The sequence below is a fragment of the Hypomesus transpacificus genome, chromosome 20, assembly GCF_021917145.1.
Source record: "Hypomesus transpacificus isolate Combined female chromosome 20, fHypTra1, whole genome shotgun sequence".
Classification (NCBI taxonomy): Eukaryota; Metazoa; Chordata; class Actinopteri; order Osmeriformes; family Osmeridae; genus Hypomesus; species Hypomesus transpacificus.
In genome coordinates this window covers 603,443-628,456 of record NC_061079.1, presented here as the reverse complement: position 1 = coordinate 628,456, position 25,014 = coordinate 603,443, and the positions used below count along the sequence as shown (strand labels likewise).

The 25,014-nt window shown below is 43.7% G+C and overlaps 3 protein-coding genes across 4 annotated transcripts; 2 read left to right on the top strand and 1 right to left on the bottom strand.

Moving 5' to 3' along the window:
* Positions 1 to 4,084: 4,084 nt before the first annotated feature.
* rfc2 (replication factor C (activator 1) 2) lies at positions 4,085 to 8,492 on the bottom strand. Of its 2 annotated transcripts, XM_047043120.1 has the most exons (13): positions 8,405 to 8,480; positions 7,760 to 7,859; positions 7,290 to 7,500; positions 6,993 to 7,062; positions 6,866 to 6,907; positions 6,585 to 6,691; positions 6,356 to 6,457; positions 6,101 to 6,201; positions 5,667 to 5,824; positions 5,084 to 5,149; positions 4,762 to 4,842; positions 4,488 to 4,601; positions 4,085 to 4,375 (listed from the first exon to the last, which is right to left on the bottom strand). In XM_047043120.1, the coding sequence occupies exons 3-13, from the start codon at positions 7,451 to 7,453 to the stop codon at positions 4,265 to 4,267; spliced, it is 1,116 nt and encodes a 371-aa protein (XP_046899076.1). In that variant the 5' UTR covers positions 7,454 to 7,500; positions 7,760 to 7,859; positions 8,405 to 8,480; the 3' UTR covers positions 4,085 to 4,264. The 2 variants fall into 2 exon arrangements, with proteins under 2 accessions (XP_046899076.1, XP_046899075.1); XM_047043119.1 differs by lacking the exon at positions 7,760 to 7,859 and having other exon boundaries at positions 8,405 to 8,492.
* Positions 8,493 to 8,551: 59 nt separating this feature from the next.
* On the top strand, positions 8,552 to 14,381 carry zgc:171740 (uncharacterized protein LOC795694 homolog). The gene is made up of 8 exons (XM_047042876.1): positions 8,552 to 8,658; positions 9,578 to 9,756; positions 10,998 to 11,135; positions 11,304 to 11,480; positions 11,688 to 11,864; positions 12,130 to 12,340; positions 12,550 to 12,573; positions 12,664 to 14,381. Exons 2-8 carry the CDS (start codon positions 9,586 to 9,588, stop codon positions 12,843 to 12,845), a joined length of 1,080 nt encoding a protein of 359 aa, XP_046898832.1. The 5' UTR covers positions 8,552 to 8,658; positions 9,578 to 9,585; the 3' UTR covers positions 12,846 to 14,381.
* A 1,825-nt stretch (positions 14,382 to 16,206) lies between these two features.
* On the top strand, positions 16,207 to 22,925 carry fkbp6 (FKBP prolyl isomerase 6). Its single transcript, XM_047043344.1, has 8 exons — positions 16,207 to 16,281; positions 16,658 to 16,775; positions 16,892 to 16,981; positions 20,013 to 20,215; positions 20,472 to 20,591; positions 22,020 to 22,217; positions 22,495 to 22,604; positions 22,853 to 22,925. Exons 1-8 carry the CDS (start codon positions 16,207 to 16,209, stop codon positions 22,923 to 22,925), a joined length of 987 nt encoding a protein of 328 aa, XP_046899300.1.
* The last annotated feature ends 2,089 nt before the right edge of the window (positions 22,926 to 25,014 follow it).

Below are 25,014 nucleotides of genomic sequence, written 5' to 3'. Positions count from 1 at the left end.
CTCAGCTTTCACTCTGCCTCTCATCAGTGTGAGGTTGTCAGTGAGAAGCGACGCAGCCTGGAAAGGCTTAACTGAAGGTAAAAAAATAAAGTTCAATCTGTCTGGAGTAGTGGTAAAACGAATGTAGAATACGGGTAGATCGTTTTTGAGTGTTTTGTGGTGCTGATGAATGTCCTCTGATATATTTTCCTTTAAGGGTCAGTTTTAGAAGTTGTATGCTTCTGTGATAAATGTCAACATAATTTACATTTACAAAGTTATTTTTTTGCAAGATACAGTCAGGACATTGCATTATAGATGTTTTTTTCTCTCCGTTATTTATGACCTTAAATATTAGAATGAACACATTCCGTTCCCCTCATCCATTAAACCTGTTCACTACTCTAATTTTTTTCACACATATTTTATTGTTGAAATAGAGTTTTATTAACACGTTTAATGTTAGAGAGTGTATTTATTCAATGTTTTACAGCCTTGCAATGGTTTGTATGTGGTTAGCTTTACTACAGACAGTTTCCAGGAAGGACCTGTGCACTTTTTTACAGTAGTCGCTTAAACTGAGCTTTGATACGGTTTCTTTGGCTGATAGAAGTTCTTCCGATCCCTCGCGGTCAGTCAGACTGACCTGAAATCACACAACCTGGGTTCTCAGAAGGCAGAACATGCAGAGCTGGAGACTTATAACTGCAGAAGCACATTCAAACAGCACCTGTGACAGAAATTAGACCATTATTTTGAGGTTGAGATTAATTTAGTAACATGTAGTAAAACAATGATATGATTAAAAGAAACACATGATTAATCAAACCCAGATGAAAGTAAGTCACGTATCCTGGTTCTTGTGTTTCAGCTATGCTAGCCATGTCCAGCCTTGACTGGCCTCTCTTGGCCAGTGTCTCTGTGGCTACTCTCTCTCTGTTTTCTGTTTTCTGTCTTTGGTGCAAAAAGAAACACAGTGAGTAATCGTTATTGTTTTATACCTTAACATATATTTTGTCATTTAGGCCATTACCCAGGGCCAGCTCGGCAATGCCCCCCCAAATGGAATGCTGTGCCCCCTCAAAAAATAATTTTGTTAAAGTATAAATAAGAAATACTGGCATTGGCTATAAATTAAATATCAAGATGGCTACACTTTCCTGCAGAATATGCAGGTGTGCTCTTATTTTGACTCTCATACATGCTTTGTAAATGCGTGCCCCCCTTGTGAAAAAAAGCCCCCTCATTTAATTTGTTCTGGAGCCGAGTCTGCCATTACCTTGTTGTCTCATGAACATTTCCAAATGCGAAAGCCATGATTGAAACAGTTGCCACAGTAATATTGCACAACTGTTGAGTTACACAAGACAAGAAGAAACCAAATGTTCCTCTCTGACAGGGTTAATACAGGAGAATCACATCTACGACCCTCAGGTGTTGTAAGTATGAATGACTTATGAACTCTATTAAATTATACTTTATCACAATTCACTAATGCTCAATAACACTGGGAGGAAAATACAGTGTCTCTCATGAAGCATAATAAAATGACATATTTTGAAACAAATCTCCACCTGTTATAATGTTCACCACCTTTACACAGCCATCGTGAGGGAAGCAGATTTGCAGTAACGCGATCTAAGACAGGTGAGCAATATCTATCAGCGATACATTTCTTATTTTATATATACATTTTACAGTATTGATTGCTATTAAGCTTTAACATAATACCTCATTTGTAAATTGGTTTTAGACTAATAGGCACATTAATACAGTTTAATCTGTCTTTTCTAGTCAGGCCAAACCAAATAATGTTGAATCTGTGTTTTCTAGTCATACGGCCAAACCAAATAATGTTGAATCTGTGTTTTCTAGTCATACGGCCAAACCAAATAATGCGCCAGTTGCCATTGACACCTCCAGAGTAAGTATCATGTAAAGAAAGTAATTATCCTCTATGAATATGATCCTTAAATGGACATTTTATAGCAAACATTTCATCACCTCTAATAAATGTAACAAAAATAAGAGCAGCTTTTACAAAGGCAAGGCAACTGCAGAACAATGTGTACATTTTGTGTGTTAAATTTGTTCAAACACCTTTCAGTTAACGGCTGTGAAAATGATCCTATATTTGTTCTAGAAGGTATTGGTTCTTGGAATTTGCAGTGAATGTAAAAATAAACACAAAAATATATATACATGCAAAGGAACCATCACTTAAAGTATTTAATGTTTTCAGGGAGCCAGCGACGATACAGACACAAAGTTCACAAGGTAAACTTTTCAGCAACTTAACATTTCCATGGAGTGAACTTAACATTCGACAAAACATACATTGAGATTGTACATACAATTGCTTTCAGTTTGTATAAAATATAAGTAAATAGTTACACACATACTGAAAACAGAATCTGCAGTACATATTTATAAATACTGTATGTGTGTCTGTAGGTGTATATTTGAGATAAATGTGTTGGTGATGAATGTGCATAAATGGAGGACATTTTACAAAAAAATACAACAATTCCCTTTTCTTATAAAACAGAAAGGCACCATACAGAAGCTAGATAGAAAGCAATAGAACTGTCTAACTGAGTGAACTGATTTTTAAATATTTAGAAAAAAAGACACGAGAAGACAAGTACAAATATCAAAATGCTCACGATGGTAAGATCCATAACATGGATGTATTATGATATATAGTGCACAATCCATCTGAAATGTACTGATTTAGATGTCATCTTTTACCAATCAACAACTCACTTTTTTTGTAACTTTAGCTACGATGGGAACCTGTGAACCTACATATGTGTAAGTGGACATGATCACATAATGTATGTTCTGAACAACAGAACATTGTACATTTACAGTAATTCATTTCTGTATGCGTGGTCTTTGCAGAGATCCAATTCCTGCCTTAGTTTACCAGAACATTGATGAAACCATGAACGCAGACCAGAGGGACTCAGAGTTGGGTAAACAAGAGTTCATATTTTTGTGCTCAACTGTGAAGAGATTTTAGACAGCATTGTTGTTGTAAGACTTCACTGTTGATTGTCCTCACTTGCTGTTTTACTATCTGATTTATGCGGCATTTTAAAAGTTATCTATTAAACTAAAGACTGCGTTGCCTGTATAGGAAACACAAGTTCCATTACAGTAAATGGCTTGTAAGGTCAATGGAAAAGTTACACAAACAAACGAGGGGGAGGCTGAACAAATGTCAAGCCTCAACAAAAGCATGTTTGATCTGCAACAGGCAAAACAAAAGATGAACCATACTAATACCAAATAAATATTTTTCTCTGTCCCTCTTAAGAAATTGAGAACTTTGAATTAAGAGTTGTTGCACGTTACATGTTAACCTATTCTTGCGTCTTCAGACACTGAACAATGTCCATACGAGAATGTTTTCCCCTCGCCTTTGAACGACACCAACAGCAATAATGGTATGTTGGCCAGTGTTGCAAAAAAGGGTCAACCCGTTTTAGTAAGCAGGATATCCTATTCATCTTTATTTCAGTATGAATATGAAAGTCAGTATGCGTAAAGAGCGTTATCCACTAAAACAGCACAACCCTGAACTGGCAGATTTGGAAGAAAAAAAGTGTATTATGTTATGAATACAATTTGTTTTTGTTGGCAAATAAGTAGACTTTACAATTTTTGATAATCTTTTTCACGACTTGATAAATCTTTTGTTTTCTGACACCCACAGATGGGTCAGACTATGAGAACTCAGAGTTCCTGGAGCAGGTGAACAGGGACCAGGAATATGGTACGTTCCACTGGACACACACACACCCTCTCCTTACTGCTGTACCAGGAACTGAAATGGACACTTTTCTATCTCACAGATGAACCCGACTATGTGAATGCAGATAATGAAGGTAGTGGTTGATCTGGAAACCACCATCTCTACCTCTACAGCTCAGAGGTCCAGGGCTACAGACAGGGATCTGCTGCCACCTTGTGTTCCAACCTGTAATAGTCTTTACTTTGACCTTGTGAAAAATAATTCCACTTCTGCTCTGTAAATAAATATTTTGTTATTTGTTGTTGCTGAATTAAAACAAAAAAAATGTAAAACATAAGTCATGATGTATAGAAAAGGCAATTTATTACAGATATGTTCATGAAGGGGGTTGGGGGTTAGAATAATCTAGATATTATGGTAGAACGGGGGTAGGGAGGGTACAAGGAGGGGGTAGCAGGGGGGGGGGTCTTGGGAGGGAGGTGATATGAGTGTAGGAGGGTAGACGGGGGGTAGATGGGGCTAGGGTTAGCTGGCAGCAGGAGGCATGGTCTTGCTACACAGGCGTCCCAACAGCCCAGCCATCTGCAGGAGGGAGTTGACCCCCTCCGCCACCTTCATGTGGGTGTAGCCGATCTCCTGGGAGAGGGACAACATCACAACATGTCATCATGTTCGCTGCATGTAGAGGACGCTTCCCTCCCTCTGCTGGGGTGGTCGTCCCCCCAGACGGGAACCTGCTGCTTCTCACCTTGATGAACTCCAGCTTCAGGTACTCTGCCATCTGGAAGGTCTTGCACACCCTGAAGATGTTCCCGATGATGTCTTCAGGAGAGTAGCCCAAAGCCCACAGCTGCTCTATGATCTGAGCAGATACACACACACACACACACACACACACACGCTCACTTCCTGCTTCAGAGGACTTCACTTCCTGCTTCAGAGGGATTTCCCCTGACACGGTCTCAACACGCTCCTCACCTCCACTCACTACTAAAGAAAGGCACTGAAGGAGAGTTTGGTACCTTGTACGCCTCTTCAATGTTGGCGTTGACACAATGCTCCAACATGCCTTTCACCAGCAGAGGGTGTGGTTCATCACACACCTAAACACAGAACACAGGGCCCAGTCACTTCCCGACACCGCTCAGAGCTCACTGCTCAGAGCTCACCGCTCACAGCTCAGAGCTCACCACTCAGAGCTCACCGCTCACAGCTCAGAGCTCAGAGCTCACCACTCACTGCTCAGAGCTCACCGCTCAGAGCTCACCGCTCACTGCTCAGAGCTCGGCTAGAACAGCCCTCTTATTCTGACAGGTCATCACACCCAGTGAGAGGAAACCATACCTTGAAGACGTTTTCACTGTTGATGAAGCCGAAGCCAGAGTTGGTGGACTGCAGGTTGTTCAGGGCCTGAGAACACAGACATGAAACAGAAGTATTTACAACTCACTATGGTGACTGCACACATGTTCACTTGTAAACACCAGATTAAAACACAGGCTAGGTTGCCATGAAGAACCTCTGAGAAATTAATCTCAAGGTAAAGTTACAATTACAAAGCTGTCCTCTATCAAGTAAACCTGTTAGAGGTAATTATTTTCCACCAATGTGCTGAGCTTGGCTCACCTGACCACATCACCTCTTCTAACCCCCATCTCCTGTACCTCCCTCTTCTATCTCCTCTTCCCCCTGCCACCTCCACTACACTCCTCCCTCAACTCTTCTACATTTACATGTAGTAATTTAGCAGACGCTCTTATCCAGAGCGACTTACAGTAAGTACAGGGACATGCCCCCGAGGCAAGTAGGGTGAAGTGCCTTGCCCAAGGACACAATGTCATTTGACTCGGCCGGGAATCGAACTGGCGACCTTCAGATTACTAGCCCGATTCCCTAACCGCTCAACCACCATCCTCGTCCTCCCCACCTGTCTCATGTCCCCCTGGGCGGTGAAGATGATGGCCTCCAGGCCGTCGTCGGTGGTCAGCAGAGCCTCCTTCTCCACCACCTCCAGCAGCCGGGCCATGATCTGCTCGTCCCTCAGCTTGCTGTAGCGCAGCACGGCGCATCGAGACTGGATGGGCTCTGGATGACATCACAGACAGAGGTCACACACAGAGGTCAAACACTGACCTTACACTGGAGAACACCATCACATCACAGAGGTCACATGACAGAGGTCACACACACACACACACTGACCCTACACTGGCGAACATCACAGATGTCAAAACAATGAAAACTATAAGAGATTCTGTCTAATATAACAAACTGTGCCGAGGGTGTTGTAGCATGGGGTATATTATGGGATGTCTAGGAGGGTAACCACATTGGAATCCATTTGTGTGGAGTCCCACTCACCAATGATCTTGTCGGAGGCGTTGCATGCCAGGGCGAAGCGAGTGGTCTTGGAGTAGATCTCCATGGTCCTTCTAAGGGCTTGCTGCGCCCCATCTGTCATACTGGGATCAGGAAAGGTACAGGGGGGATTTGAACCTGGGAACTCTTGATGCGTAGCCTTTCATGATGAGGACAGGAAGACTTATTATGTGTGGACACATCATTAGGTGTAGATCAGTGAACAATCTGTTTACAGCATACAGCTCGTTAGCATACCTGTCTGCCTCATCCAGAATGACGATCTTGTGTCGCCCTTTCGGGAGTGTGACTTTTTGTTGAGCGAACATCTTGATTTTGTTCCTGACCACATCGATACCTCTAAAAGGATGAGGGATTGAGGTTTAGACTCCGATACAAGTATTCAAACTGGGCACCACATAGAATCACCTAGCCTTTAAATAGTTTATGTTAGTTGTTTTTTTTGTAAGGGGCTATTTGCTCTCACCTGTCGTTAGAGGCGTTGAGCTCGAGGACGGCATCCTTCATGGACGACCCAAGGAGAGCCCTGGCTAGACAAAGGATACTGGTGGTCTTACCTGTACCAGGTGGACCCTAACAACACACCAAGTTAACCGTTCAGTAAATTACATTATGTGCATTACAGAATTATATGCCAAGAACATTTAGCGAACTATTCACATTATGTAAACTACATATGCACATCACACTAACTCATTACTTATAATGTACCACTAAACACCTTAATTAAAAAAGGTTATTACTTACAGCAATAATTATGTTGGGTACATTTCCTTCTCTTGCAAATACCTGAAAGGCACATGATTGGTAAGCTAGGAGCACGTATTTGGACTAAAACAGCTCTTAAAAATCTGAGTTTGACGTAGTTCGTTACCGCCAGTCTGCTGACTGTATCTTCGTTGCCAACAATCTCGTTCAACTTCAGCGGTCTGTACTTTTCAACCCTGCAAGACAACCATGGTCTTAAGATTTTAGATGCAATATCAAGTGTTGATTTATATATGGTTTATAACAGTTTGCTACAGGGCTCTCAAGTCTCACGCATTCAAAATTGTAGATAGCCAGCGTAGCTAGCATGCAACAAGGCTAGCGTTGCAGCTAAACAGGCAAACTAGTAATTCACTTCACAAAAAATACAACCAGCTAAATGCTTCAGCCACTGAATTATTACCATGGCAGCTCATACGTGCTGGTGGACCCTTTAGCTTGGACTTCTTCATCTTTCTTTGGCTCGACGTTTGTCTGTATTTGTTCAGTCTCCGTGTCTGTCATCTGTACGTCCATGTTGCTACCGCAGATCTCCCGCCACTGCAGCGGTACAGCTGGCGCTGTCATGACGTAATTTCCTGGAAGAAGCTCCTCCGTCCTCCATCAGCGGGAGTCTGTAGAGCCAGAGACCGAGACCGGCGGGACCAAAAACCAGGCTTAGAGAGCTTGCATTTGTCCGGCTGTTTCAACGTTGATGTAAATTTGAACCGAGATGTACGAGATGGCAGTTACAAAAAGGATTTGCTCCGGGTCACCCAGGTAAGGTCGCTAGTGTATCCGTGGCTGTCAAGCCGGCGAGTGCTGGATGTTCTCACAAGTGAAATGTGATTAAATATTCTGGAAAGCGTGAACATTATAAAACGGTTACCGGACCATTGCTAATCTTCAACGATGATGTCCGCAGTGTTCCACCGTTGTGTTAAATCAACCGGGGCATCCCATTAATAGCAGTGTATCATGCAGGATCAGCTGCCTGCCATATGAGGATACCATCACACACCCATAATTCCGTCATACAGGCCACGGAATACAATTAGCTTCGTTTCGTCAAAAAAAAAAACAGTTTGTCAGTAGCCTACTCTGACAACCTGTTTTTTAAACGCCACTAGGGTCTTTGATATGTCAATAAACCAGTTTATTTTGCCCAAGGCAAATATCTGTAGGCGTGTCCGGATAACACCTATCGCTGACATGTCATTAGAATCGATCCTATTCCAGGAACCTTCGTTATGATGAATACACGTAAATAAAGTGGGATATGAGATCTCGTAGGCATGTAGGCTACTGCAGGCTTGTGTATTGACTGATTTGAGCAGGCCGGACCAGAAGTGGTGAAGATTTCACTGCGATAAATTATGAGCCGTTGTGCTAGAGGGAGATGTTACATTTAATTAGGACAAAGGTGGTGTTACAGGAGGTGACATTTCATTATTTATGTCTCACCTCCTTCTTGGATCAATTACCCGCAACAATAAATAACTTAACAACTCGAAAGCAAAAGACAGGTTTGTGACTCACAGGTGTGCCGTTTTTCCTGGAACCTGGGTTGTAGTTTCGGAGGGAGATCAGAGAGCTCGTGTTGGGAGGCGGCTGGCAGCCAGGGGGCGGGGGGAGGCGGGGTCAGAGAAGCAACAGCTTATTTGTGTTGCTTCCTGCAACTCGCTTCATACGAAAAGTCGTTTTTATCGGCTCTTTCAACAATTATCAATGCTATAACCCTCTTCTTAATTGTCAACCAAACTAATTACTTTACGGACCTGTCGCTTCTCAAGGTAAGCGCTGTCAACTGAGACTACCGATTCACACCGGAGAGTCAAGTGAAAACAATTAGTTGGAAATACAGTCTATACTGCAGCTCGGCACCGGGAATCTAACTTCGACTCTTGGCATCTTGCCACCAGCTAGAGTACACCCCTATGGTATCTCTGTTACATTACATGCTTACAGGAGAAAGATCTTAGAAAGAAAATTCAGATTAAATACTAGGGTTCAAGCTAGTGTCACGTTATTAGGCAAATGTTAGTGTTCCACAATAGTCCAAAGAACACGTAAACGTGATTTATAAAATATATATATCAGATGCAAGTTGTGTTACCTGCATTCATGTCTTGCACACAGAATTCTTAGCCATCAAATGCCTTTTGTCTTGCAAGGGTCATTTCCGTGCATAACTCTAGCCCTGTGAACAATGCCTCAACCAGACGCACTGCCCCTCTCACTGTCTGAGGCCAGCTAGCTGTAGATCAGGCCAGACTTGTGTCACTGTTATACCATTGTGTGACTTCAATTATCGGCGTAGGAGAAAATTGCAGAGCGTTATGGAAAGGCTCTTGTGCACCCTTCAAAATGCCAATTGCACCGAGATCACAACCGTGGAGGTTGAATATGAGAAAAACAACAGGAGATTAGTCACTTTCGCCTCAGTTTCGTGTTATTATCCCACATACTTTGTGTTGTACATGATTAAACTATTGATAAGATAAGAATAAATCGCTCCTTCAATACCTGTGTACCTTGTTTGTGTGGAATATGCAGGAACCACATACAGGATATACAACTAACCTCACCTCCAAACCACTAGTTTGTCTTACTGGCCTACTTTATCTTTCCATACAGTTATGGTTGCGTGTCTCTGTGATTTAACATCCTGTGTACGTGTGTGTGTGCGTGTGTGTGTGTGTGTGCGAGCAGGCAGGAGCATGTGGACATCTTGTTGTAGCTGGTCCTGTCTGGAACCGACCGCCACAGTGGAAGAAACAAGCAGCTCATGGCGTCAGGCCTACACCAACACAGGCTACAGCCTCTCCCCCACGTCCCCCGAGCACCTGTGCAAGGCCTGCGGAGGCCAGTTTAACACCATCGCCAGGAAGGTAAGAATCCCCCCACCCAGCAGGGGGCGCTCTCCTGAGGCGGCCGTCTTGTTCCCACGAGGCGTGTGGTAAGAGGAGGGTTGAGCGTGTTGCTCTACCTGAGATCAGGCTCGATGGATCAGAGAAAGGAGCTTTCAGGTGCTCCTTCATAACCCAGGGGCTGTTGTCTTGGCCAGTCTGACTGGTTCAACATGTCCTTTAAGCAGTGGAAGTCAGGAAAGACAAACGCAGCCCAGCTCAGGATGGGGCTTGTTGTCAGCCCCCAACAGAGATGTTGAAGCCTTTAAAACCACAAACAAATACGTTGGGGATTTCACCTCGCCCTTATTGACAAGCGCACATTCCCGCCCACGTGTGTACCATCAACACTGTCAAACCTACCAAAACGCTTCTATTGGAGGAATCTTTTTTTCTTAATTATTCCAAGAATGTTTTCGTTTAGTTGACACTTGTATTCAAAGCAACATGCGGCCCAGGCTCCTCACCACGTCTCTCTTTAGCTTGTCTCTCTCCTCAGTGTCTCTCTCTCCTCAGTGTCTCTCTCTCCTCAGGGTCTCTCTCTCCTCAGTGTCTCTCTCTCCTCAGTGTCTCTCTCTCCTCAGTGTCTCTCTCCTCTCTCCTCAGTGTCTCTCTCTCCTCAGTGTCTCTCTCCTCTCTCCTCAGTGTCTCTCTCCTCTCTCCTCAGTGTCTCTCTCCTCTCTCCTCAGTGTCTCTCTCTCCTCAGTGTGTCTCTCTCCTCAGTGTCTCTCTCTCCTCAGTGTCTCTCTCCTCAGTGTCTCTCTCCTCAGTGTCTCTCTCTCCTCAGTGTCTCTCTCTCCTCATTGTCTCTCTCCTCAGTGTCTCTCTCTCCTCAGTGTCTCTTTCCTCAGTGTCTCTCTCTCCTCAGTGTCTCTCTCTCCTCAGTGTCTCTCTCTCCTCAGTGTCTCTCTCCTCAGTGTCTCTCTCTCCTCAGTGTCTCTCTCTCCTCAGTGTCTCTCTCCTCAGTGTCTCTCTCCTCAGTGTCTCTCTCTCCTCAGTCTCTCTCTCTCCTCAGTGTCTCTCTCTCCTCAGTGTCTCTCTCTCCTCAGTGTCTCTCTCCTCTCTCCTCAGTGTCTCTCTCTCTTCAGTCTCTCTCTCCTCAGTGTCTCTCTCTCCTCAGTGTCTCTCTCCTCGTTGTCTCTCTCTCCTCAGTGTCTCTCTCTCCTCAGTGTCTCTGTCTTCAGTGTCTCTCTCTCCTCAGTGTCTCTCTCTTCTCTCCTCAGCATGTGTGTGTGGACTGTAAGAAGAGCTTCTGTGGCCGCTGCTCGGTGCAGCTGGAGCCGCCGCGCCCGCGCCTCTGCCACACCTGCCAGCGCTTCCACGGAACCTTCTTCGACCGGGCCCAGCTGATGAGGCTGAAGGTGGGACACCCGTGTGTGTGCTTGGCTGCATAGATGTGTGTGTGTGTGTGTGTCTGTGTGTGTGTGGCTGCATAGATGTGTGTGTGAAGCGCTTGATGAATGAGTACCGGTAGGGCAGAAAAGCAGCATCTAAATGCAGCCCCTTGACGGCGTACCATCCTTCACCAGGTGAGGGAGCTACGAGAGTACCTGCACCTTCATGAGGTCCCCACCCAGACCTGCAGGGAGAAGGAGGAGCTGGTGGAGCTGGTTCTGGGACAGCACTCCCCCAGAAGCAGCAGCAGCAGCAGAGAGGCTGTGAGCAGGCCCGGGGCCCTGCCCTCCTCCCTGCCCGCCTCCCTGCCCTCCTCCCTGCCCTCCTCCCTGCCCTCCTCCCTGCCCTCCTCCCTGCCTGCCTCCCTGCCTGGGGCCCTGCCCTCCTCCCTGCCCTCCTCCCTGCCCTCCTCCCTGCCTGCCTCCCTGCCTGGGGCCCTGCCCTCCTCCCTGCCTGCCTCCCTGCCTGGGGCCCTGCCCTCCTCCCTGCCCTCCTCCCTGCCCTCCTCCCTGCCTGGGGCCCTGCCCTCCTCCCTGCCCACCTCCCTGCCCTCGTCCCCCACGCCCTCCCTCGCCCCCACCAGCCCAGACACCTCCCCAGACCAGTCGGAGCAGCATGGACCAGAGACGGAGGCGTCAGAGCAGATATCTGAGGAGGAGGAGGAGGAGGAAGAAGAGGAAGAGGAGGAAGAGGAGGTAAAAGCAGGGATGTGTTGTTTGGGTTAGATGGAGGGGTGAATTACCTGCTAAATAACAAATATATAAGTGTTAAAAAAAGGAGTTAAATGAGGGCTTAACACATTCATTAAATATTTTTCTACGCTGTTTAAAGTGTACTTAAAATGTACCAATATTCTCACATTCTTATTAACAACTTTAACTATGTAAATATGTTATATGCTCGTACGTTCTAGGTCAATATTAAAAAGTATAACATTTCCTCATGTCTGTTGTGCTGCAGTCTTCAGACGGTGACGAGGCGCTGGTCCCGGGACGCAGGGCGTCGCTGTCCGACCTGAGCAGGGTGGAGGACGTGGAGGGGCTCAGCGTCCGACAGCTCAAGGAGATCCTCGCTCGCAACTTTGTCAACTTCAAGGGCTGCTGTGAGAAATGGGAGCTGATGGAGAGAGTCACCCGCCTGTACCACGACCAGAAAGACCTCCAGAACCTCGGTGAGAGTTCCCCTGCGTCCGGGACGGGTACAGCTCAGTGGTTAGAGCATTTGACTGAAGAGGTTGCAGGTTCAAATCATGCCTGTACATTGCTTTGAAAAAAAAATAGCGTCTGTTAAATGATATTACTCACAATGTTCCATACATATTGGTTTAAGTTAGATCGTTCTGGAATGTGGTGTTTATAACACAATGTTTCTTTATTTTAGTGTCCAACACTGAGAATGAAGAAGGTAAGAAAGGCTCCATTCAAATCTTCAAGTCCTCACACAGACGGAGACTCCTCAGTGGAACCTCATCCTGTTCTCCTGTCTCTCTCCCAGAGTCCACGGCACCCAAAAGCCTACAGGACAACCTGTGCCGGATCTGCATGGACTCTCCCATCGACTGTGTCCTGCTGGAGTGCGGTCACATGGTCACCTGCAGCAAGTGTGGCAAGCGCATGAGCGAGTGTCCCATCTGCAGACAGTACGTGGTGCGGGCGGTGCACGTGTTCAGGTCCTGATGCACAGGAGGTGGGGGGGGGGGGGGGGGGGGGTCATGGAAGTAGAGGACTTTTTTTGTTGTCGTTGAGGCAAAACCACTGGAACCCTGTCCTTCCCTCTCCAGACTCTTCACTACTTGTCCTGAAGTCGTTTTCCTACTTCTAAGGTCCATGGGTTCATTTGAGAGGTCCCATACATCCGTGTTGGTGTGGTAGATGTCATGATGCAGTGTCAATAGCAGCTAACCCTTTCTGGTGTTTCTCAAACCTACACAACACAGGATGGTATCTGTGGCCCTGCCAGCATGGCTGTGTTCCATGCCAGTATAGACTCAGAGGGTCCTGTAGCTCCATGCAGGCCTTACTAGACGGGGTGAAACAGTTGTGAAGGCTAGCTTACTTTACATATCAACAATCAACTACTAGATGATCCGTGTTGGTGCTATCGGCCCAGGGCTGAAAGGAAACGTCTGTTGAAGGACCACCCTCTTTGATGTAGATGCTGACAGTGTCAACTTCTAGATCAAGGATATGACTCTCATAGGGACATATAACGCAAAAAAGGTCCTGCAAGGAATGTGTTCACCATTCTCCTCTGCTTGTGTTTCATTCCCCTCACCTTAGCTGCATCCCAGCGGTTGTGTTCATTGGCTGTGTAGTTATCGTCAGACGATGACATCATCACTGGACACAAACTCAAGAAGAAGCTCGAGGAAATAGCCTAAACATTCGCCTGTTGAGAGGGAGGAAGGTTCCAGATTAGGCTTCCATTCATGTTAAGTCAAATACAATTTCAATGTAAAAAATAAAATATAAAACTGAGATTAGCAATTTAATTTGAAAGACACCATGAGCCTTGAAATGAGAATCAGAAACCAACACAACGATAAACAAGGCATTCACAGCGTTTTATCTGTTCTGTGGAAGAATCTCTCAGATGTGTTTGGCTAAACGCCCCATGCTCCTACCCCTACTGTGTCAGAACAGCCACCCAGGAACCACCACGCTCCTACTGTTCACCTGCAAACATTCACAAGAAGGACTCTTGAGTAGATGTTTCGATCGTTTCAGTAGCATCTATTTCATAGCTATTTTAAATCACGAGCAGATGAATATGGGCAACTTCGAAAGGTACCTCGCATCCAGACATGTTGGTAAATAGTTTAACGGTTTATTCTTGTGCTTTTTACTACTGTACATGTTGTTTTATAGGCAATGAATGAACCATGAAATAGCTCATAATGGATAATACACTCACTGTATACAACTGTTTCAAGTAATGCACATCTCCTAGGATGTTGTAAACATCTCAGATCACATGGTCTGCCTGAACTGAATGTAACTGGTTTTTGGTTGTTTTCAATAACAAGACCATTTCGTACGACTGTGACTGCCAATATCACAAAAGTTTTTTTTTTTTACACTTGTTTGTTTGGATGTCTCTTGTCAATAACTATGCCGACATCATGCAAGAACAATAGTCTCACATGTACAGTGTTTAGGAGAGCAAATGTTATTATGTCTTATGGTTGTAAAATAACATTGTTTTCACATCAACCATTTCTGTTTCAGCCCGATCTTCCATTTTAAGTCTCAGTATACAGAATCCAGCACGTTGACCTAGATGGAATAACTAAAATGTACTGTTCCACCTCAGTAAGCAAACCACTTTTTCCAGACAAAGAACAGATGATTTCACTGAACAGTCTCTACTTAATACTCACAATGTTTGTTGTGTCTTTAACATGTGAATTGATGCAGACTAATAACAGTATTTAAAGCAACGCCTTCCTCTTAATGCCTTCAAACTGATAAATATTGCTTTGTAGGTGTAACATTGGCCTCAAGATAATTTATGTAGTGTGCGAGATGGTGGTGTGTCTCTAATATCCCCCTCAAATCCTGTTGTTCTCTTGCTGTTCAAGGACTTAAGTGTCCATGTGAATTTGTGATTGGTGATTTAAAATTGAGTTGTTGTCAAATTTGGAGAGCAGTGTGTGCTGCTTAGCAACCGTGACATGTTAGACTTTTGTGGAAATCGGAATCTTTTCGATGCAAACAGCGAATCCACTTAAGTGTGTAATATGTGTTTACTAGATTAGAAAAGAGTTGATTCAGCCCCCGAAAGAAAAATTACGACTTTTATTAGATTATTATAATGGCAAGGACAAGTTATGCTGAGATTTGCATGCATTCTTCAAAAAAAAGAAGAAAAAAAAGGAGACTGCTCTGACAAAAGTCTGATTGAAAACACTTGGAATGACTCATATAACTGTATGTGTGAAGAATTCTGTGTCGGTATACTCAGATAATACATTTTGTTTAGCAACTGTGAAATTGTATGATGAATCCCATACCACAGTATAATTTCAATATTTTTTGAGTGTGTTGTACATTTGTCAATCTATTAGCATGTGCTGTTGCTCTTGTTGTAGTTTCCCAGCAGTGTGAGCTTTGAGCTAAGTGCTGGATCAACTCTTTAAACTACAATCAAAGTTAATAGGGTTTATAATTCAAGAAAAACATATATTTTTGAAAATGTATTATATGATATTGATGTCCTCCTGTGCATATATTTTGTTTGACATTTTTATATTTATAAAGTATAATCAAGTAAACAACAGACTTGAATTCCTTTGAAAATGTATGCCAATTAAAACTTTGTGATGCATAAAAATTATCTGGGCATGTAGGCCTAATAAGACTTTGTTAAAATGCTTGATTAGTATCTAACTGTATGTTTGGATTACTTCCTATTTGATTATATGTTTATGTTGGAGTCATGTCCAGCAGGAATAGTAGCTATCCAAATACAGCCATTCTTGTAAGCAAAACGTTTGTGAAAATCATAATTTTTCTCCCCACAGATATTTTTTGTAACATTTTCATGTAGCTTGATAAACTTTAATGTTCCAAAACTCATAAAGGGAACTAAAATAATGTTCTTTAGGGACACAAGAAATACAAGACTGAATCTGTCAATGCAGTTACCCCGCCGGGGTATTTTCGGGATCAGAATTTCACCATTCGAATTTCAGCAGCCTGAATTTCCGAACCTTGAATTTTTGGATCAGATTTTTAAAATGTTTACATTGAAATAGATTCGTGTTTCAATTTCAAAGAGTTGAATTCAAAACCAACAAATTCGTTGGTTTTTAAATGTCGATATTAAGTATTCAATGCTTTTTAAAATTCAAAACATGTCACTGATTTGCTCCCATACCACACACGAAAGGCATGATGGGATGGATCGGGTCCACATGGGCAGTGATACCTCTGTAACTAAACTTCAGATTTATCATTAAAGTTAGGTTACCGTTCATGCACCATACTCTTACAAAGCTTTTGCTACTATATTGCGAAATTAAATTAGGTCGATATCATGTCAGAAAACGGACTCTCGACCAGAATCCAGCAGTTTCTAAATCCCCTGGGGCGACAAGGTCATGGTACCCAGGTAAGAAGAGATGCACAGACGGCATGCTTACTTCTAGTAATTAGTTCTGCGCCATTAGCTCATTACAGGTAGCGTGCATCTCGTAGGTACCATATCTGAGTAACTTTTGACTCAACTTATTGGTAATTGGTGAAATATACACCACCATAACACCTGATTAGACGTGGGAAACAATTATTGACGTTTAGCAGGTTACAGGGTCACGAAGCAATGGTGCTCGAAATCATCCAAGCTAGCTAGCTAGCTATACCCAGATGTGTTGAAAGGTGCGCTTCTCCATTTAAGTATGGAGACAAAAATCCAAAGTTGGTTGTCTGACAGAATAATTGCAATAAACAATTTGAAAGTGTTTTTCTTCCTGTTGATTTATCGTTAGAGTCCATTTCTCCGGCTGGGTCAGCAAATGCAGGACATCCTGGGTGATGGAGGGATTCTCAAGGAAGTGGTTCAGGCCGGAGACGGGCCTCCGGTAGCGAGAGATTCCTCTGTATCCAGTAGGTCATAGGCTGCCTATCACATTCTTCACCACACGAATATCTACATTACGAGTGTGGTGAGCATAGGCCTATTCTGTAAGCTAAACCTTTTTAAACGCGTTATACTTCCACAGTCCATTTCTCTGGATATCTGGAATATTCCGACCAACCGTTCGAGACTACGAAATACATGAAGTATCCCAGAATGCTGAAACTTGGCAGAGGTATAAACGATGAAGCAGCTCTTTTTGCCGTTAGCTTTGAGCTTTTCACGTACAACCGTATGGAAGCAAATCGTGACCAAAATTCAAATGAAAATGCATTTCCAGAAATGCATTTTCATTTTAAGAATGTGGCTGCATTATTTGACTCATAAATCAAATTAGTATTCAATCATCCTATTTGCATTTTCATTTTCTTCTTTAAGACTGCTCATTCTTTCCCTTAATTAAAATGAAAACGAAAAAGACATTTGAAATTTAATTTTCAAAATATGCCCCAGCAAATAGATACCAAAATTCAATTTGAAATGTAAAATTTGAAAATGAAAATGCATTTCCAGAAATGCATTTTCATTTTAAGAACGTGGCTGCAAAATCGTGACCACAATTCAAATTCAAATGCATTTCCAGAATTGCATTTTCATTTTCAAGAACGTGGCTTCAAAATCGTGACCACAATTCAAATTCAAATGCATTTCCAGAAATGCATTTTCATTTTAAGAACGTGGCTGCAAAATCGTGACCACAATTCAAATTCAAATGTATTTCCAGAAATGCATTTTCATTTTAAGAATGTGGCTGCATTATTTGACTCATAAATCAAATTAGTACTGATTAGTACTGAGCGGACATTGCATTTTCATTTTCATGTTCTGCCCGCAAAGAACTGCCCATAATTCGAAAACGAAAATGCATTCTGAGCGGCGCAGTAGAGTGACGTCAGTAGCCGCTCTTCTTCAGCTCCCTGCTGACCGAGCTACCCATCTTGTTCGGTAGGGGGCGGTGTGCACATAGGCATTGCATTACATGACAAATGTGCCGGGAAATTGATTGAATTGCCGGGTCTTTAGAGGACGCATCACAGATCATGGCGCTCCCTCAAATTGTGCAGACACTGATAGAATTAGCTGAGCTGGTAGAAACTAATAATATATCTGAGTCTGATGCCCGTGACCGAGTAGAACAAGTCACAGAGAGCTTGGCTGCATAATCTGCCGTCACAGACGTACACATTAATGAGGTTGCCATAGTAAACCTCTCTTCAGTCCTGGAACGGCTGGATGCTGTGGAGCCTCAAATGGGACGGGGACGACCAACCATCCACATCCCGTTCGAGTCCATCGAAAACTATTTATTAAATGGTTTAAAAATAAAGGACATAGCGGAGCTGTTGTCGGCCACCAGACCATCCGTCGGAGGATGCAAAGCAACGGATTTACGGAGCTAGAAAGCTGACAAAAGTATCTGAATTTGAATATGAAAGATCTGAAATATTTGTGTGTCGAATTTCATAAAACTGAAATATATTGCTGTTGAATATATAATATCTGAATTATTTGTATGCCAAATTTAATACAACTGAATTATTTTGATCCAAAAATAAAACATTCTAAAATTCAGATTGCAGGAATTCAGATTCTTGAAATTCAGATTGCGGAAATTCAAATTCAGATTGCAGAAATTCAGATTTTGTCTGAACCAGGCCAAAGGTGAAACAGCTTGCTTTCACAGGAAAAAGTAGACCATTTAATAAATAGTTCTCGATGGACTCGAACGGGATGTGGATGGTTTGTCGTCCCCGTCCCATTTGAGGCTCCACAGCATCCAGCCGTTCCAGGACTGAAGAGAGGTGTACTATGGCAACCTCATTAATGTGTACGTCTGTGACGGCAGAGTATGCAGCCAAGCTCTCTGTGACTTGTTCTACTCGGTCACGGGCATCAGACTCAGATATATTATTAGTTTCTACCAGCTCAGCTAATTCTATCAGTGTCTGCACAATTTGAGGGAGCGCCATGATCTGTGATGCGTCCTCTAAAGACCCGGCAATTCAATCAATTTCCCGGCACATTTGCCATGTAATGCAATGCGTATGTGCACACCGCCCCCTACTGAACAAGATGGGTAGCTCGGTCAGCAGGGAGCTGAAGAAGAGCGGCTACTGACGTCACTCTACTGCGCCGCTCAGAATGCATTTTCGTTTTCGAATTATGGGCAGTTCTTTGCGGGCAGAACATGAAAATGAAAATGCAATGTCCGCTCAGTACTAATCAGTACTAATTTGATTTATGAGTCAAATAATGCAGCCACATTCTTAAAATGAAAATGCATTTCTGGAAATACATTTGAATTTGAATTGTGGTCACGATTTTGCAGCCACGTTCTTAAAATGAAAATGCATTTCTGAAAATGCATTTGCATTTGAATTGTGGTCACGATTTTGCAGCCACGTTCTTGAAAATGAAAATGCATTTCTGGAAATGCATTTGAATTTGAATTGTGGTCACGATTTTGCAGCCACGTTCTTAAAATGAAAATGCATTTCTGGAAATGCATTTTCATTTTCAAATTTTACATTTCAAATTGAATTTTGGTATCTATTTGCTGGGGCATATTTTGAAAATAAAATTTCAAGTGTCTTTTTCGTTTTCATTTTAATTAAGGGAAAGAATGAGCAGTCTTAAAGAAGAAAATAAAAATGCAAATAGGATGATTGAATACTAATTTGATTTATGAGTCAAATAATGCAGCCACATTCTTAAAATGAAAATGCATTTCTGGAAATGCATTTTCATTTGAATTTTGGTCACGATTTGCTTCCATACAACCGATGTGTACATTTACATTACATTTACAATTATGCATTTAGCAGACGCTTTTATCCATAGCTACTTCCAAGAGAGAGCTTTACAAAAGAGCATAGATCACTGATCATAACAACGAGGTAGTCCCAAACATTGCAAGCAGCCAAAACATGAAGCATTCATTGTGAAAAACTAAACAAGTGCCAAAGGGAAGATCCATAAGAGCATGCAGTTATACAAGTTACAAATTAAAACAACATGAACCCCAAAAAGTGCAAGACTGTACCTGTAGAAGAACAATCAACAGTAAAATATTTCACAGCGAGTACAAGAGTTCAAGAGTTAACTTCGTTATAACTAACCTACAAGAGCAACAAGTCTCTCAATAAGAGTCATTGTGATCCTGGAGGAAACTAACATCAGGTCCAATCACTACCCCCCTCCCCCAGATATTACTCTGTGTGGACTCGAACTTGGTCTTTTGACCATGAAGAAAGGCGAGTACTCACGGTTCCTCTTCCTCCCGGAGTATGCCTATGGGGAGATGGGCTGCCCTCCGCTCATTCCTCCCATGGCCTCTATCCTCTATGAGGTTCAAGTCCTCGACTTTCTCGACTCTGCCCAAGTAGATGAGTTTTTCGCTTTGAGCCCGGTAAGAATGACAGACTGCTAAACCACAATAACTGAAAAACTAGATTCCTTGAAACTGTGGTTTAAGGTAAAAAGGGGTTTCGGGTCATTTCAGAGTGTAACCCTAACCCTACCCTAACCCAGTTGGTCCAAATGAACTTATGTGTTCTTATTAGGGAGTTTTAATAACTCCCTCCCTCCGTCTCCCTGTCCCTCTTCCTCTCTGTCTCCCTTTGTCACTCTTCCTCTCTCTCGTTCTCTCTCTCTCCCCCCTCCAGGAGCAGCAGAACTTTGTTCCTCTCTCTGACCTCCTCAGCGTGGTGGATATCGAGAAAAGCTTTGGCAACCGCTGCTTCAAGCAGAGCCGCTTCGACGACGCCAAAGACCGCTACAAGCAGGTATCACTCAGCACACAGAGCGCTACAAGCAGGTATCACTCAACACACAGAGCGCTACAAGCAGGTATCACTCAACACACAGAGCGCTACAAGCAGGTATCACTCAACACACAGGGCGCTACAAGCAGGTATCACTCAGCACACAGAGCGCTACAAGCAGGTATCACTCAACACACAGAGCGCTACAAGCAGGTATCACTCAACACACAGGGTGCTACAAGCAGGTATCACTCAACACACAGACCGCTACAAGCAGGTATCACTCAGCACACAGAGCGCTACAAGCAGGTATCACTCAACACACAGAGCGCTACAAGCAGGTATCACTCAGCACACAGACCGCTACAAGCAGGTATCACTCAACACACAGGGCGCTACAAGCAGGTATCACTCAGCACACAGAGTGCTACAAGCAGGTATCACTCAACACACAGAGCGCTACAAGCAGGTATCACTCAGCACACAGAGCGCTACAAGCAGGTATCACTCAACACACAGAGTGGTACAAGCAGGTACCACTCAGCACACAGGGCGCTACAAGCAGGTATCACTCAACACACAGAGCGCTACAAGCAGGTATCACTCAGCACACAGAGCGCTACAAGCAGGTATCACTCAGCACACAGACCGCTACAAGCAGGTATCACTCAACACACAGGGCGCTACAAGCAGGTACCACTCAACACACAGAGCGCTACAAGTAGGTATCACTCAGCACACAGGGCGCTACAAGCAGGTACCACTCAGCACACAGAGCGCTACAAGCAGGTATCACTCAGCACACAGAGTGCTACAAGCAGGTATCACTCAACACACAGAGCGCTACAAGCAGGTATCACTCAACACACAGAGCGCTACAAGCAGGTATCACTCAGCACACAGGGCGCTACAAGCAGGTACCACTCAGCACACAGAGCGCTACAAGCAGGTATCACTCAGCACACAGAGTGCTACAAGCAGGTATCACTCAACACACAGAGCGCTACAAGCAGGTATCACTCAGCACACAGAGCGCTACAAGCAGGTATCACTCAACACACAGACCGCTACAAGCAGGTACTCAGCACACCCGAGGCAAGTAGGGTGAAGTGCCTTGCCCAAGGACACAACGTCATTTGATGTGGCCGGGAATCGAACTGGCGACCTTCAGATTACTAGCCCGATTCCCTAACCGCTCAGCCACCTGACTCTTATTTATGCTATTGACGATTAGCCAAAAAGGATTAATCAAAGTCTATTTCTATATGTGATCTGGCATTCCTTGTCAGAATTGCCAGAACATCACTAGTACAGATCCATATCAGAAATGTCTCAAAACAGTATATTTATAATTGACAATATGTGTGACAGTTGTAAATACATGCAAGAGGTTTATTAATAAGCAATAATGCGTAACAACAAAAACCATCCCTCCACCTGTTAACCCAGGCTGTGATGTTGCTGTCAAACCGGGAGACGGAGAGCGAGGAGGAGAAGAGGGGCATCGCCTCTCTGCAGCTGCCCCTCTACCTCAACCTGTCCCTGGCTATGCTGCGACTGGACAGGCCCCGCAGGTCTCTGGACTACAGTCTGCAGGCCCTGCTCATAGACCCACGCAACACCAAGGCTCTCTTCCGCTGTGGACAGGTCACACACCAACCAAACACTTTCATGGAAAAGGGTACCTTTCGACACATCTAGGGATCTAGCTCACAAGCTCAGTGGTTTCGCACGGTTATCTAGCTTAGGCTGTGTCTAGGCAGCCTGTGTCTGGGCAGCCTGTGTCTAGGCAATCTGTATTTAGAGTTTCACCACCTATGTTTTTTGAGAAAAGAATACGATGAAAGACAGTTTTAATTTGTCCAGATTCCATGGACAGGTTTGTTAAAAGTCCAGTATGTTTGAGTGTCCAATTCATCCCCAGGCCTACCTGGAGCTAGCTGAGTATGAAAAGGCCCAGGAATACCTCACCATGGCCCAGGCCAGGAAACCGTTCGATCCCGACATCAACAACCTGCTACAGAAACTGGCCATGTAAGACAACATGTTTCTGTTGGCTGTCTGGAGGACACAGGAAGCACAACATTCCTGACATGTTAACGTTTAGCATTTTAATCACACACTTCATCCATAGCGACATCCAAACAGTCCATGTAGAAAGCAGACTACTGCAGATGATCTCAGGGTTAGAAGGGCGTCATTCTAACTGTGTTTGGGAGTCGGACACGTTTTATACTTTTTTATTTCTTCTGTCTAAACTATGGATTGTGAATCCTTTGCAGATCCTACAAGGATTTCCTGGACAAGGAAAAAGAAATGTGTTCCAGGATGTTTCCAAACCGCAACAGCAAATAAATAAATAACTCAACTTAGCTGATTTTCGTTCAATAATCTTAGGAGTGATTTCAGAGCTGCCACAGGGTGGCGCTGTTTGAACAAATGTACACCCCCTTTAATCATTGAGTTATTCAGCTAGTGAACACACTTCACTTGAAGAATTATGTTCCCTTTACACCAGATAAGAAACCATGTCTGTTCTGCCTTTTTGGTCAGACTTTTGTATTTGTTATACATTTGTTCAAGTAAAGTTATATTAAACTGTTTTTGTGTAATATAAAAAAAAGATGTACTTATTAGTAGACAAATGGTAGCCTATACATCAGGCAATTATATTTATTTTAAATATCAACATATTTTGGGTGGTGAATGGGTTCTCTTTTTGTGTTTGGGCGAGATGCGTCGAAGACTTCCAGTTATAAAGTGGAACCCTATCTTGTTTAGTAGGCTATGTATGTGAGGTCTTCTCTCTGAACTTCCCCTGACCCTAACTGAAACCTGTCACCTAAACCGAAAACCCCTGCAAGGTATCTGACACGGGAGACATGACAAACGGCTTCAACGTTATTTAATTTCTTGCACATTGAAAAATGCCTACCGACATTATCGCAATATCGATAATTACAGCGATAATTCCCCCCAAGATGCAAACTAATAGTGCTAAGAAGTGTATTAGGAACGGTGGAGTGATGAGCTTAGATGGAGATCATGTGGAATTGGAAGACGCAACATGACCCTCGACGGCTGCCGCACATAAAGAGATATTGCAGTCATCTGCCCCCAACTCGATGACAGACAAAATCTGAGTTTGATTTGTCGGAACATGTTTTTTTCCAGTGGTACATAAATATGACCAGGACACTTCTCCTGAAAGTGCCGAGCGCAGCACAAACACGCCGGTAGCGTAGAAAGGCCCTGGGTTTGATATTTCAGCTTCAAGTGCAGGACTGGCGCACATCAAAAGGCTCCACGGTGTAATTTGGGAATCATGTTAACTGGCACTGGCATGGAGGCAGCTCTTCAAAGCGCTCCAGCACACTTCTCTCCTGCTAAGGCATTCCTAGCGTTATCACTGGGATCTGCCGCTGTTCACAAGCCAGGGAAAAGGTGTGTGTGGGTGAGATATTTATTCACGCAAAATAATTCAGATTCTAGGGTGTGACCACACACATACTTGTGTTGCAAATATTTGTTATTGGAGGGGAGTTGGGGGGGTTACATCTAAGTTTGAATGTTCATACTGTGTAGAGTTGACTTTATGTAAATAACATGTTGTTTTTGTTGTTGTTTTATGATTGTTTCAGATGCATTCAAGAAATAAAGCTTTATTTTCGCAACTAAAAGTTTACAATTATGTGTTGTTTCTTTTAATATCCCCAAACTACAGTTTATCCATTTAAATCAATAGCCTATAGGCTATTGATTTAAATGATATAAAAAAAATTGATATAAATATATTTGTACTCCAGACTTGTAGAAGTGTGTAAAAAAGAACTACACAAGTATCTGGGCATCATCTTTGACTGAGTTACTCACGTCGTGAACCTAGCATTAGGCTTACTGTTGAAGAGCAGATCAACTGGGGACAGCTTAACCTGGCGACAGTTTGTAATCACGCCTTTAATACCAGATCAGACTTCTGGGAAAGTCTTGTGGGTGTCGATTTAATGGCGGTCATCTCGCCATTTCTCTGGACGACCTTGAAAGGTAACGCCTTGTGTGGGGAGGTAGCGTGTGTGGTTAGGTGCTGTGCCACATCCTCCAACCAAGAGCCAAGCCTTGACCAGAAGATCTCCGCTTCCTCCTTAAGCATTTGCCTTGGCAGGGCCCGGTCACTCAGCCTGGCATTGGTGAATGCAGGGGAGTATGTGTTCACCTGTAGGCCTACTACACACCATGAGAGGCCAGATGTATTGAGCCCCGTGAACGTTGTGTTCTGTCTGCCAGCATCACCGAGGAGCAGAGAGCGTGCTAGGCCTGTTTGGAGAGTGTGCCTTTGAGAGCGCCGGAGACCCCTTTGCGGAATAGCACTTAGCTCCTACCAAAACCACACATGCTTTCATTCAGTGTTTACATAAAGCGGTTACTGATCGTGAGATGGCATGTT